Source organism: Dermacentor andersoni, chromosome 5 (assembly GCF_023375885.2).
Source record: "Dermacentor andersoni chromosome 5, qqDerAnde1_hic_scaffold, whole genome shotgun sequence".
Lineage (NCBI taxonomy): Eukaryota > Metazoa > Arthropoda > Arachnida > Ixodida > Ixodidae > Dermacentor > Dermacentor andersoni.
Genome location: NC_092818.1, coordinates 12,747,270 through 12,762,212, shown reverse-complemented (window position 1 = coordinate 12,762,212; position 14,943 = coordinate 12,747,270). Strand labels below are relative to the sequence as shown.

General features: G+C 49.0%; 1 protein-coding gene across 1 annotated transcript in view; it reads left to right on the top strand.

The window, feature by feature from the left end:
- LOC126530122 (nicotinamide N-methyltransferase-like) overlaps positions 1-14,943 on the top strand; it is a 119,028-nt gene that overhangs the window by 66,274 nt on the left and 37,811 nt on the right. The window contains exon 3 of the mRNA XM_050177560.2: positions 10,732-10,939. Within this exon, the coding sequence (XP_050033517.2) occupies positions 10,732-10,939 (208 nt within the window). The remainder of the gene's footprint in view (positions 1-10,731; positions 10,940-14,943) is intronic.

The window sequence follows — 14,943 nt, the reverse complement described above, 5'->3', positions numbered from 1 at the left end:
CCTCGCACTCGTACAACCGTGGGTGAGGACCCTGGTCACACTCCAAGACCGCCTACGCAAGCTACCGCAAGGATACCATCTCTCCCGCGGCACTAGCGATCCTCCCCAAACGCAAATCACCGCGATCGGCCGTTGAGCTCGTGTGGGTCCCGGCTCACTCGCAAGTGGAAGGCAACGCACTCGCCGACCACTATGCCCGAGAACTGTCAATTTGGGCTGAGGATGAGCCAGAGCTACCGCACCACGTGACAAGTTACAAAGACATCACCCAAATGTACAGAAGCGGCAGATGTAGGCTTCCCCGCCCGCATCCGCAACTCTGCCGAATGCAGCAAACGATCGTGCGATTCACGCAAGCGGGGTCGCTAGCGCATCCCGTGCTCTTGCACAAGATGTTCCCAACAGAGCATCACACTTCATGCCCGTTTTGTAGACGATCAGAAGGCACTCTAGCACACATCCTTGCAGAGTGCACTAAGCTCAAGAACCCCCACCATTTCTCGAATTCTCGAACCATGTCCTCATGGCATCTTCCAAGGAGAAGTATACATGGCGCAACTTATCCTTAGAGGTCCGGTTGTTGAGGGCTGAAATCCTTTCAAAGCTCTCGAGCCAGGTTTCTGGATCGTACGCCGAAGCTCCACGGAAGGTAGGGGGCTCCCTAGCTTGCTGAATCACGATGGGGTACGCTGAAGCTGCCATTGTTGTTGACTTGGGGATGTTCTTTCTGGTCGGCTTGGGTAGAAGACCATGCTCCGGGGGCAAGTTTTGTAATCTGCGGCTTGCTCGATGGCCCGGGGCCACACTGGTGCGCTCTTCGGGTTTCGGGCTTGGATCGCGGCTTTGCGGGGGCGTTCGGTACATGGACGCACTTGCACTTCCACCAGATGTCAAGTGGTAGTGATAGTAAAGAACACAGTACCAATACTGTGAAAGACGAAACTAACTTTTATTGGGGGTAAAAATGTGGCCACAAAAACAGGCTACACTTAAAGCACAAGGCTAGCGGCGAACACAGTCGGCGATCGTCGAAATCAGACCAGCGAGTCAAGCGTGTCGACTTGTAAACATCAGTCACCGAAGGTTCCAGAGTAATCACAGGGATCGGCGTGTCTTTAAGAAAGTTCTACACCGTTCGCGTCGCGCGATGAAATCAGATCATTCAAGGTTCGGTGACAATAGACCGCGGAGAGAACCATCGGGAACTTTCTAGAATATCCCGATACGTGCAGGCGCGTCCTGCGCTCTGCGATAAAATTTGTTAAGTGGTAAAACGTGGTCACCCGGTAAAGATAAGCAAGTACACGTGTCAGTATACCTTCTGGCTTGTACAAGTTTAATTGAATGCCTTTCAGACTGCGAACAGCCACAAGCACGCTCTAGCGCGCCATGATCGCAGTACTGGGTTCGCTGTTAGACCAGGCCACTGCTGTGTACCTTGACAACAGGGAGATTGTCGGTGCAACGGAATAACATCTGCAAAATCTGGACAAAATACTCAAGAGGTTACAGGACGCCGTATACCGACTAAACCGCGAATAATGCGACTTTGGGATGACTACAATATCTTATCTCGGTTACAAGGTATCTCAGGATGACGTACAGTCTATTCCTGAACGAATAGAGGCCACAATTAATTCTCCCGTGCCAACCTGTATTAAACAGCTGAGGGTATTTCGCGGAATAGCGTCGTATTTGCGCAGGTCTGTCCCCACCTTTACGCCAACTGCTGCTCCACTTAGAGACTTGCTAAAAAACAGAGCTAAATTCCAATGGGAACCATTGCAGGCCACTGCCTTTCGAACCCTCAAATACCAGTTGACACATAGTCCTTTATTGTGCCACTTTAATGAAGATTGGGCGAAATAAGTGCCCACCGATGCGAGTCAGATTGACGTAGGGGGCAGTCTTGACTCAGTGTGACCCAGGCGGGCATGAGCATGTCGTCGCTTATGCCAGCCGTATACTCTCGCACGCGAAGAATTACCACTGGAAGGAACTAGTGTCATGCTGTCATTTGGAGTGTAGACGAGAAATGTCGTCACTAGTTTCTTGGCCGACAATTCCTAATTGCAACCGATTATTGTGCTATTACGTGGATGTGGCAAAAACAATAACCCAAACAAGCCGCAACGATGGATCCTCCGGCTAAAATACTACGCTTACGACATCCGTCACCGTAATGGAGCACAAATGAGGTTGTGGACGCTCTATCGCCAAACCTAAGGAAGGCTTACCACGGAACCAAGAAGGCAGGATCATGTTCTACCAGCAAGATGTTTGAAATGCGCAAGGCGTCGACAAGAATTTCATGTCCCTTATGAATTCCTTTACAGATACGAGGCGTAATGCCAAATTTGTTTTACGCGGAGGTACGTTGTAACATCGCCACTGGCCCATAAGAAAGACGAACGCCACATTCTGGTCTGAACAAAAACAGACCAATCCTAGTTAAAATGGCTCATTTTAAATGCAACGAAAGAATTCTTCTCGCTAGCAGAAAACACAAAGTTCCTGGCAGTAATGTTAGCCAGGATTTCGCACCTAACAGACGGCTGGCCGCAAACGCCTCATAGAAATCAAAAATCACCTCCCAAGCACTCCATACAGATGGTTTAGCAGCGAAGTTGAAATGCGTGGCCCAGGTGTTTATCACTGGGTTACAAGGGCGTAGCCAGGGGGGGGGGGGGTGCTTATGGGGCTTCAGCCGACTCCCCAGCAATTTTGTCGTGCCGTCATGCACCGCCGACCAAAACAACCCCAGGCGCCGGAAATCATTCTGAATTTGTCTAGAATATCTTTTTCACGCTCGAAAATACTTTTCAGTGCAAGCTCGGGCTAGATATCGCGGCAACGCCCATGCACAGGGAGTCACACAACGCAAGAAGCTCCATCCGAGCACAATGTTTCAAGGGCGTTTTGATGGGGAGCGGGCTCCCGGCGACATCACGCTGAGGCGCCTAATCTACAGAGCGCATGGATTTCAATTCCGAAACTTTATGGGCATAAAATTCTGAAACTTTTGATGGGAAAGATGCGTTGACATTTCCAAGGTCGTGATTTAGATTTTCAGTTCCGGATCTTTGTGGGTATAATGTTATGAACATTTGACGCCAAAGGTGCATTAACATTTCTCAAGTCGTACATCGGACCATACAACTAGACAACCCAAATCAACACACTATCAGAAAATGTTGACAAAGCATGCAGCGAGGTGCGATGAGACGAAGCGTTCTGGTGGTTCATTTGCACCGTCATGTCACAGAAAAGAATATCAACATTTTTTTTTCACCTGCGCCAAAGCATTCATGTCAAGACGCTAAAGCAAGTAAACGTAACAACGTTCTTATTTATTCTTCTACTTTGGCTTTTATTCGCGAGGACACATTGACCCTCTTCAATTTTCTTGTTCTTGCTACCTGCGGACTGCCAGAGGCAGCCAGAGCGCATGCGTTTTTCTCGTGTTGCCCCGACCAAGTAGATTTTCGTCTGCTCGAGTGGATTTTTGCCTGGCAGCATTCTGGACTCTCTCTGGCTAGCAGACGATCAAAAGAAACAATGGTCGCTCGCCGGCATCAGTGTGGGGACTCGACGGATTGCAACGCGTTCGCTTGAGCACAACCTCTCCGAAAAGTCTTGTCTCGCCGGTGTAGGATACCTGCCACTATGCATATGGTTCTCTGTGGGCCAAGGGCCTCATGTTTTCTTCGATATTCCTTCAACCAATTATCCCAATTATCACCAAACCAAACCCAATTATCCTAGCGTACATTATTTTTTTCTAAGCCTTTGGAGAACACGGGCAGTATGAATATCGGCCTGTGATTTGATAAGTTGTATTTTTCTCCGCCCTTGAACTTTCGCTATTTGCATTTTCTTTAAAAACACCTGTCGAGAGAGCTAGATTATAAATATGCGTGAGCTGTGTCGGTATGATGTCAAAAACGTACTTTACTGGCCTGATTTTAATGTTGTCTATATCACATGTTACGCTGTTCTTAAGATTTGTACACGTTATTTATTTCACTGTCAGTTGTGGGATTCATAAATATGCTCGTAGGAGTTATTGAGATCCCATTTACTGCCGCCGGAGAATGAGATCTAGCGAGTAAATTTATGAAGTAGTGATTAAATTATTCCGCTAATTCAGCTTTATTTCACCAACCTCTGCATTTTTTGGTACTCGAATACAGTAGCTCATTAATTTTCCCCCACATTAGTTCCGATTTCTGTTTTCTCCCGATATCGAAGAAATTGTAGGGATAGTTTCGCTTTGTATTCCCTAATAAGGCATTAGTTTTGTTTCTGTGTATCCGAAGTATGTCCCAGTCAGGAGGCTGTTAGCTCTGGGCTCATACACCCACCTTGCTGGGTGTATGTGTGTTGCTCATACACCCAACTTGCTGGGTGTATGAGCCCAGAGCTAACAGGCCTCCTGTGCCGTTCAGCTCTGCTAACTCAAAGCTGGTAAAGGGAACAATTGTTCTTTCCTTCTTGACAAACGCGCTCTGAAAGTCATGTGAACATGCCGTCTAAGAAAGTGTACAAAAGCAGGTAGAGAATTTGGAGGTGGCGGGTTACCCCAAACATATAATTTTCTCCGTCGCTGAAAGTTTGCATCGCAGAAAGAAAATTACATCACGCATGAATGACGAGCAGAGAGCAGAAGAGAAAAGGAAAAATGGAAGAAAAAGGAAGGGAGGAAAAGTAGCCATGATACCGTACTTGCATAAGGTGTCTCACAATCTAAAGAAGGTAACGATCTGGCATAAAAGTGGTTTTCACGGGGCAAGGAAAGCTGTTGAGTGCCTGCAAAGAGAGCTGCCCTAGTCGAACGCGGAAGCCTGAATGCACAATTAAATACAGTTGCTTACGTGCCTTGCAGGAAGGGGGTTGTGTACAAAATTCCACTTTCGTGTGGAAGGTACTACATTGGCCAAACGGGCAGATGTTCGAATGTGCGCCTCCAAGAGCACAGTAACAAAGTGGGCAATATTTCAACAGACGGTCATCTGGCGGCCCACTGCAAAAAGTGTGTCGCACAACCACCTTGCTATCCCTTGCTCGATAAGATGGTCATTTTGTACCGGCACCGCAAAGACCTGACAAGGGAAATCAAGGACGCATCTGAGATTGCACGGGCAGGCAATCTATGCGTCAGGAAGGCGTCTGTGGTATTATCAACTACAGAGCTTGAATTCATGGCATGACGGCATGTGGCGTTTTTGTTAAGCTTATATGTCCTTTCCTTTAGCAGAATCAGTTCGTATATGTGTTCCTCTTCCGCTATAAATGCTGTGTTCAAAGTTAGCGCTTGTCCTGTCAAGTCTTTGTCATTCGTCCTTCCCGCGCTATAATTCTAGTGTAACTTCATGTCAACCCTGTTCAGTTCAAAGCCGCCGTTGAGTCTCTCTTTGTAAATATCAAGTCTGCCCATCCCTCATTTAAAACTCTATGTACGGGGTCCTAGAAGTATTTTCAATAAATGAATGCATAAACTAATTAAATAATTCATTCCTAGCTCCTTGCGCTCAAGTATTTTGCGTGCCATCCACGACACACAGGAAGGAGGCCATGAGAGCTATCGAGCTATATTGCGTAGAGAGAGAGAGAGAGAGAGACAGAGAGAGAGAGAGACAGAAATAGAAGACAAGAAAGTAACATATTTAACAGGGATCGGCGGGATAGTTGGTGGTCGATATTGGAATGCATCATGTAACCGCGCAAACAACAAAGGACAAAGAAGGATCCGCGCCTGTCCTGCGTGTTTCCTTCTTTGTCATTTGTTGTTTGCGCGGTTACATGATGCATTCCAAGACAAGAAAGGCAGGGAGGTTGACCAGAAGCACGTCCTGTTTGCTACATTGCGTAGTGCACAAGAAAGCTTTTAGTCGCCAACAATGGACAGCAATGTGCGTTCGTATGTCGCCAGATGTGAGGTGTGCCCACAGCACAAATGGCGTCTCAGGTGTCCACCTGGATTCCATACGCCCATCACGCCCCATGAGGCAATATTTCGCACTGTTGGGATAGATCACATCGTGCCTCTACCAACAACGGTAGCGCGTAACCTAAATTATAGTCGTTGTGGACTACTTGTACAAGCTCATATGACTCGATGCCGTGCCTTCGCTTGCCGCCGCTTCGAGTCGAGACACGGCCTCCCTAAGAATCTCATCTCCGACAGGTCGACCACTTTCCACAGCCGCGAGATCCGTTCTTATCTACAATAAGCGGCAGTTGAGCATCGCTTGGCGTCAGCCTAACACCGACAACCGAAAGGTCTGACGGAGAGGTCGACCAGATCATCGAAGGTCGATTCCCACCGTATTGTAAAAGCAATACGTCAGGTGAAGCCAATTGGGATGAGCATCTTCAAGCGGCTGCATACACAGTTAACACGGCGTTGCAGAGCGCTGCAGGAGCATCTTCGTACGAGATTGTGTGCGGCCAATTACCAAAACTGGGTGCTACATTCGGCTTGGACACGCCTGTAAGAGTGGACGCCCCATTACACAACAGACCCTTCTCCACGACGTTTGAACAGAGGCGCGCCAGAGGATGCATGCCCAACAGTCGCAAAGAACGGCACTACGACCTCCGCCGCTGTCTGGCACCACAACAAAATATCCGCAATGACGTGTGGGTGCAACGAAGTACATGGTCGTCTTCGAACAAATTGTGCGCAAAAATACGAGGGACTTTTTATTGCCACACGCTTGGGCTTTCTAGAACACTTGGCGTGGACGGCCTTCGGCTTCTGACTCGCACAAAAGCAAAGGAAGCGGAATAATTTTACCGTGCATGTGTGGTGTATTAAGTACTGCGTTCGTCGATAAATCTAAAGTGGCGCCATGTGTTCATCTTTCACGGGTACATCAGTCGCACCGTGGCCGAGTGTCGTGATGAAGAGTGGCAACGGAGCTCTGGCGCTGGGAATGCGAGAAAGACGAAAGGAACAGCCGACCCAGTGAACGAGTGTCGTTTCTGTTCTATTACACTGTTCACTTTTTAACAACTTCAGTTGAAAATCGTCCGAATGGTATTCAAAGGGCCAACTTCAAATCTGATATGGAAGATGCCTGCCGCGAGGGCCTACCCTATGGGTTAGAGCAAACAACTAAATATACGATGAAAAACGCCACTCGCATGATGACGATCTCTTCCACGCGAAATGACTACGAGATAGAATTAGAGCGACTTCGAGCACTTCGTCGCCGGGCGGAACGTCAATATCGGCGTACACAATCAATCCATGACCTTAGGGCAGCCAGCAGGATGCAAAAGAAGATTCAGCGTCGTATGGATAGATTAGCGTCGGAACGTTGGGCAACGTTTTGCCAGACACTCGACGCCCGCAAGCCACTGTCTCACATTTGGAAAACGGTGCAAGGTCTGCGTTGCCTTCCGGAACGGCGTTTTCCATTTAAGACGTTCGCGCTTTTCCCAGGGCGGCAACGCATCAATGTCGCAGACTTTTGTGCGCGGATCGCAGACCAAGCGACTCGTCCAGATCCTCCAGACCGAGTTGGCGTCCCCCATTCCTGTGATTGCCGCATGGACCTTCGTTTTACAATGGAGGAACTCGAGGTGGCAGTAGCTCTCTGCAGGCGCTCAACATCTCCGGGTCCAGATGGTATATCATGCTGAGCCTTGTGCTATCTCGGAGAATCCGCACGCATAGAATTGTTGAGTCTTTACAACTCCTCATGGCAGGAAGGAAATGTTCCTGATGAATGGAAAGTAAGCCGCCTGGTGCCACTCTTGAAGCAGGTCAAATCCCCACTAGAGCTCACCTCTTACCGCCCAATAGCGCTGGCCAGCTGTGTAGGAAAGATAACGGAACGGATGATCCTTGGCCGCCTGGAATGGTACCGTGAACACCACAAGATTTATCCGAATTCCATAGCTGGTTTCCGGCGTGATCGCTCTTCCATCGACAATGTACTTCATCTTGTTTCATATGTCCAGCACGAAAGGTCCCGTAAGCGGTTATCTGCAGCTTCATTCTTAGATGTGAAAGGGGCATACGATAACGTATTACATGAGGCCATTCTCGACGCTCTTGCGACGGTTGGCCTAGGTGGTCGAGTCTTTTTGTGGATTGCAAGTTACCTGTCTGCAAGATCATTCTATGTGTTAACTGACGATGGCCCAACTACGCGACGCTATACCAGCAGGGGCGTTCCTCAAGGCGGTGCTCTCAGCCTGACGCCATTCAACCTCGCTCTTGTTGGACTTGGTGAATACTTGCCAAATACCATCAAAATTTCAATATACGCTGACGACATCTGTGTCTGGACTTCTGCAGTCACACGTCCTCAGATACGTGCACGGCTTCAAAGAGCGGTAACTTTGACAGCGAGCTACTTGTGTAAACAAAATCTCAGCATATCACCAGAAAAATGCGCACTAGTGGCATTTACTCGCAAACCGATGAAGCTTTATGTTATCTCAATCAATGGGCGGATCATTTCCTATGTCAGAACCCACAGATTTCTTGGCGTAATTATTGACCAAGACCTCTGTTTGAGCCCGCACGTGGCGTACATGAAACGGCGCCTGACAGCAACTTCCCAGTTAAATACTTGACAGGAAAGACGTGGGGGATGTGAGTAGACTAAATGCTGAAAGTCCAGACAGCTCTCTTTCTCGGTTTTTAAGATATAGTCTACCTTTACTAAAGAACACCTGCAAGACAAATATTCGTGTTCTGCAGGCAGCACAAGCTCAAGCACTCAGAGTTTGCCTTGGTTTGCCCAGATGCACGTCAACAGAGGCTACTATTGCGATTGCTCGGGACCATCCAATGCGAACTCACATTACGGTGAAAGCCCTGAGAACGCACATAAGACATTTTGCACGTGCCCCCTATCACCACCTTGCAACACTACCTTCAAGCAGTCACCAAGCGTCGTTCTCTAAAACTATCGTTAAGTACAACGACAAACTTCCCTCGGGCTTCAGCGCTGCATCTAAACCATCGATACCCACTTGGTGTTTTCTCAGCCCCAGCGTCCATCTCAGTTTACCAGGAATCGGCAAAAAGTCTGAGCTGTCGTCGCCTGTGCTCAAACAACTGTCTCTACTTCTTCTGCACGAGAGGTACACGGACAGTGTACATATTTATACTGATGGCTCCACAAACATCCAGTGTTCGTCCGGTGCTGTGGTTGCTCCAGCAAGAGCTATTACCACCAGCTTTAGGACTTACCCTCCAACAACATCGACTCAGCCCCAGCGTCCATCTCAGTTTACCAGGAATCGGGAAAAAGTCTGAGCTGTCGTCGCCTGTGCTCAAACAACTGTCTCTACTTCTGCACGAGAGGTACGCGGACAGTGTACATATTTATACTGATGGCTTCACAAACATCCAGTGTTCGTCCGGTGCTGTGGTTGCTCCAGCAAGAGCTATTACCACCAGCTTTAGGACTTACCCTCCAACAACATCGACATCTGCGGAACTAGCTGCTCTTCGCGCTGCACTTTGTTTTGCCAATCGGGAGCCACCTCTTCAGCGACTGAAAGGCAGCCCTACAATCTGTGCTATCAGCTCCGCGTCGCGGGCCATTCGAACAGCTCGTATTCAATATTAGATGCCTACTCCATACATCACAGGAGAAAGGACACCACGTGACATTTCAGTGGCTGCCAAGTCACTGCGGCGTCATAGGAAACGAAGACGCCGATAATGCCGCTCGGGCAGCTCTTCAAGACACAGAAGAAGAGGCCATACCACTTTCACGGTCCGACACAGCTAGCAGACTTTGAGTGCTTGCACAGGAGATCACGCTCTCTATGGTGCGCACCAAACAGCCAGACCAACCGGAGCGACCATCAATACCACCAGCCCTCTTTAATGCATATTTGTATGCCAACTGGACTCCGCCGAAGAGAGGCCACTCTGCTTTATCGCTTATGGCTAGGGGTGGATTTCACGAAATCTAACTCATTTCGCATTGGAATGGCCGACAACGCTCTCTGCAATGCCTGTCTTTGCGAGGAGACGCTGGAAGACATTCTGTGCGACTGTCCTGAATATAATGTTCAGCGACAGTCCCTGGCATCCGTTCTAACGCACCTTGACACTAGACCATTGTCCCTCGAAACGATTTTCCCATGCCGCCGACAGACGACATCGCAGCTGAAGGCGACGTAGGGACTACTTGGGTTTTTGAAAGAGACGGGATTGGACAAGCGGCTGTGACAATGATATCACGTACCACGCAAGAGTGATGGACTCTAACTGACGATGTGTGTGCTGGGCTATGTGCTCTCTCTCTCCCTTCCCCATCTTTTACCTCCGATCCCGCTCCCATGTGTAGGATAGCAAACCAGTTAAGCTAAACTGGTTAACCTCCCTTTCCTTCTCCACATTTTCCTTCCTTCCTTCCAGTTGAAAACGTTGCAGTTAAATCTGTCTCTGGGAAATAATTTTTGTAAGGCTAGTATCGTCACCATAATCGGGAACTGGACCGTGCTTTCTTTCTGCTGAGAGATTAACGACCCGAACACATGCGGGCCGGGAACGGGTCCTAAAGATTTGGGCCGAGAGTGGGTGTGGGCTGGGTTTGAAAACACCGTGATGAGCTTGGGCGGGACAGCGAATGACATGGTAGGGCTCGATCTATTGGCTGGCCGGAAGGAAAACATTGTGCAGTAGTCTAGGGCTGGCAATCTTTTGCAGTTCTCACCAGTATTGCTTACTATGTTTCGTTCGGTTGTTTATAGAGCTCGTCAAAGGAGGCATACTGCTGGAAGTCGGCTGCGGCCCCTGTATGTACACGGCAATGGCAGCCTCGGTGGCGTTCGAGCACATCGTCATGGCTGACCTGGTGCCTGCCAACATCCTCGAAGTCCGCAAATGGGTGGACGCTGCGCCGGACGCCAAGGACTGGACGCTGTTCGCCCAGCGTTTGGCCGTTATAGAAGGGCACGCGTAAGTAATTGTACCCAGTCTCCCTAACTCCCACGCACATTTCTATTGAGCAACCGTACCACTGAAAAACATTCCGCGGAAACAGCCAGCGTGCTTGCTCGCATAACAGAACCCACGGGGCAGGTGCAGAGCAAAGAAGTAAATGGTTGCAATCTTCTCAGGTATATTCCACCTGACAGCAAGGTTTAAAAAGGTAGTTCGCCCTAGTTTGGTAAGACACAGTTCGCTGTATCTCTTATGTGACAATTATTTCCTACTTGACATGCGTAGAAACATTTGCATACATAGCGTTTTCTCTAGTGCGCAGATGGCGTGTGTCACATACATATATATATATATTATTACGATATGATCGGTAAATACCCGAGAGACGAGCCGCCGTGAGAACGACGACGAAGTGGGTCTGTGCCCTTGGCGCGAGTGAATGTCGGCCTGGCGCTCTGGCTCCATTCTAGTGTAAATAGTCTGTAAATAGCCTCTTTTGTCTGTGTCTTTCTACACGTAACAATATATATATATATATATATATATATATATATATATATATAATGGCACGCGCTAGTAACGCTGGAAGCCGAGGATGAAGACGTGTGACTAGTAGCTGCTGCAGAAACGAACAGTAAACGAGCGTTCGCTTGGAACTGACTGCTTGCCTTTTCCTCTCGCGACAAGCTAGTGGAAGTGCTGGGTACGCATACGCCCTATACCTAGTGGTCCTGAACCAGAAGCTACCGACGCCAGTACCTCGTGGACGGCGGAGATCCATCGAAGCAGCCGTCGCCTCCAACGTCTTCCACCGCAATACAGTCCCCTGGCAAGCTCTGCAAGGAAGATCTCAACAAGAACCGCAAGCCGAACCGAGGGGATCCCACATGCTGTTGTCATGCATTGTCAACGCGCCTGGCACGCTTAAGCTTTTCCACGGCGACGCCTTTGAGGGCGTTGAAGACGGGTTAGACCATGTCGACCGGGTCGCCGCCTTTAATGACTAGGACGATCGCCGTAAGTTGAAGAACGTCTACTTTTCCCTTTTAGACGCGGCCAGAGGGTGGTGCGAGAACCACGAAGCTTCATTTACCAGCTGGCAGCAGTTTTACCGACTGCTTCGCGGCGCCTTCAGCACCCGCGCAACGAAAAAAAGAGCCGAACAGGCACTGTCTTCGAGGTTTCAAAAGCCGAACGAAACCAGCGCCGAAACCATCGACATGACGCGATTGTTTTGTCGGGTCGACCCACTATGGCCCGAAGATAAGGAGGCGCATGTGTTACTGCGAGGCGTAAAAAAACAGCTATTCGCTGGCCTCGTGCGCAGTCCCCCTTCAACAGTGCCTCAGTTCGTCCATGAGGCAACAGTCATGGAACGCCTGTTTCGGCAGGGGCTATCGCAGTATGAACGCCAGACCACCATGACTGCTGCATGCTCTCTTGTACCTGCAAATGATGACAGGGAATCCCTTACCAAACTAATACGGCAGATTGTTCGAGAAGAACTCCAGAAGTGTTATGCATCCCCTCCGGCACCTCCGAGTGCCGCGGCTCTTACGGACGTCATTCGGGAGGAAATCAGGAAGACGGTTCATCTCCCGCCACCAACACGTGCCGAACTCCCCTCGTTCTCGTACCCGCATAGGCGTATCTAGAGGGGGGGGGGGGGCAAGGGGGCACTTGCCCCCCACTGCCAGAAGCGGGGAGGGGGGCAAAGTATGTCATTTGCCCCCCCCCCCCCCCGTCTCCCACTTTTGATAGCGGGCGCTTTCGACTGCACGCTGGAAAGTAAAAAACAACTACACCTGAAGTTAAATTCTTTCTTAATAGAGTGACAACGTAAGTAGGGCTTTTCTTTACAACACATCCCCTGCTTTGATAGCGAGGATTGTCTTTCGTGTTTTCTCGCGACGCCCGGTAGTGGAGGACGCGTGGTATTCGCCATACACGCTATCGTTGCGTGGGACGCCTGGCGCTGGGCAATTCTCGCTCTAACATCGGCTTGCGCAACTTGCATCATGCCCAGTTTTTCGGGGACCATTTCCGTATTCGGAAACACAATCAGCTTGCTATCTTTAACCTTCGGGTGGGGAGGAAGTTCCGAAAAATTATTATAATCAGCCGAGCCCAACGACTGGTGTGCTTCATGTCATGAAATCGTTCAATTATCAAACGTTGGATCTATTTAATTTCTGTCCAGAGATTGCCTACTGAGCGCTAGAGTCTGAGTGTCTTGTTACCATCAAAATATTAAATTTGTTACAGGTTTAACTGTTGAATGTCATTGTGTAATCATGAGATATCGTAGGTATGCTCTTGAAGATGACCTCGGCAGAACGCGCAGAGCCATTTCAATACCAATAGAACACTGAATTGAATTTCTTCTAAAGGCATGTGTCACTTCTGCCGGACAATTTCATTTTCAGGCTGTTTAAAAATAAGAGCTGCGCTATTACTTTTTTGCCGAAAGGAGAAAGAATAGCAGATAGTTTCTATCTTGAAGAGGACCACTTTTTCGCGACGTGTTCCGAAAATTTGCACTGTGCTGGTTGCTTATATGCTCTGACAACATTTAATAAATGGTCGCTTTCTCGCAATTTTTATGCGTCATACCCGGCATTTAGTTGCTTTATCCTGGTGTCCTCGGTAAAATATGTGGTGTACGGTGTTTATATTTCTTTGAAGTACGAATCAATGTTCTGAGTGACGAGCGATATACAGGGTCTGTTGTGAAAGCAGTAGGACTGACCTTAAAAAAGAAATCATTCATGATAATAGTACAAACGATTAGAATTTTTCAAACTAGCACCCTTCCGCATCTACACACTGCTGCCAACGAGTTTTCCAGTTTTCGTACGCCTCCAGAAACGCCTGGACTGGAATGCTGTTCAGCTCCCTCGTCGTGGCCTGTTGAAGCGCCTCTACCGATCCGCGATGCTTCCCCTTGAACGTCAATTTTATTCCCGGGAATAGAAAAAAGCCTGGTGGGGCCAAGTCGAGGCTGTAGGGGGGCTGAGGCAGCGTTGCCACTTTGTGCTGGGCAAGACACTGCCCTACGCGGAACGCTGTGTGGCTCGGCGCGTTGTCACGGTGCAGCCGCCAATTGGCAATTGCTGGGCGGACACGACCAATGCATTTTAGCAGTCTTTTGAGGACTTTCACGTAAAAAACTGCATTAAGTGTTTGTCAGGGTGGTACAAACTCTTTGTGAATAACTTCATGTCGATCAAAAAAGCAAATGAGCAGGGACTTTTGCTTGCATTTGCTCATTCGTGCTTTCTTTGGGGCTTGGGGAAGAAGGGGTGGGTCATTCTGAGCGCTGCCGCTTGCTCTCCGGTTCCTAATCAAACACCCACGTCTTGTCACTACATTGTCGAAAAAGTCGGGCTCCTCGTTCACATGATGAAGAAAATCCTGGCAGCTTGCTTTCCGGTTGGCCTTTTGCTCCTCTGACAACGACTCGTGGCATGAGCTTCACGCACGCTTTCCTCGTGGCTAAGTTTTCTATCACGATCTCAAGAACATGGATTTGAAGAACGCCCAAGTCTTCAGCAATAATTCGCATACTCATCCTGTGACCATTGTTCAGTAAATTTTTCACTCGCGACACATTTTCGTTGGCCTTCCTGGTCGAAGGGCGTCCGGAGCGGTCGTCGTCTTCCACTCTTTCCTTACCTTCTCGGAACAGCTTGTGCCACTCAAAAACACCTGATCTACCCATGGCAGCATCACCGTAGGCCTCCTTAATCATGTTTAGAGTGTCTTTGCCCATTTTACTAAGCCTTACACAAACTTTGATCGCGTATCGCTGATCCAGTAAGCGCTCCATGATTCTCCGTGACGAGGCGTTTCGACAGGGGTTCCCAGTACAGGCGACCTGCTCTTTTCAACGGCCGAGAGCCGACTGCCGATTTTTCCCAGCATTCCTAATACCCCCCTCCACCGATTCTGCGCACACACACTGCCTCTCGTCCGCCCGTTCACTCAGGAAAAAAACCAGTCCTACTACTTTCAGCATA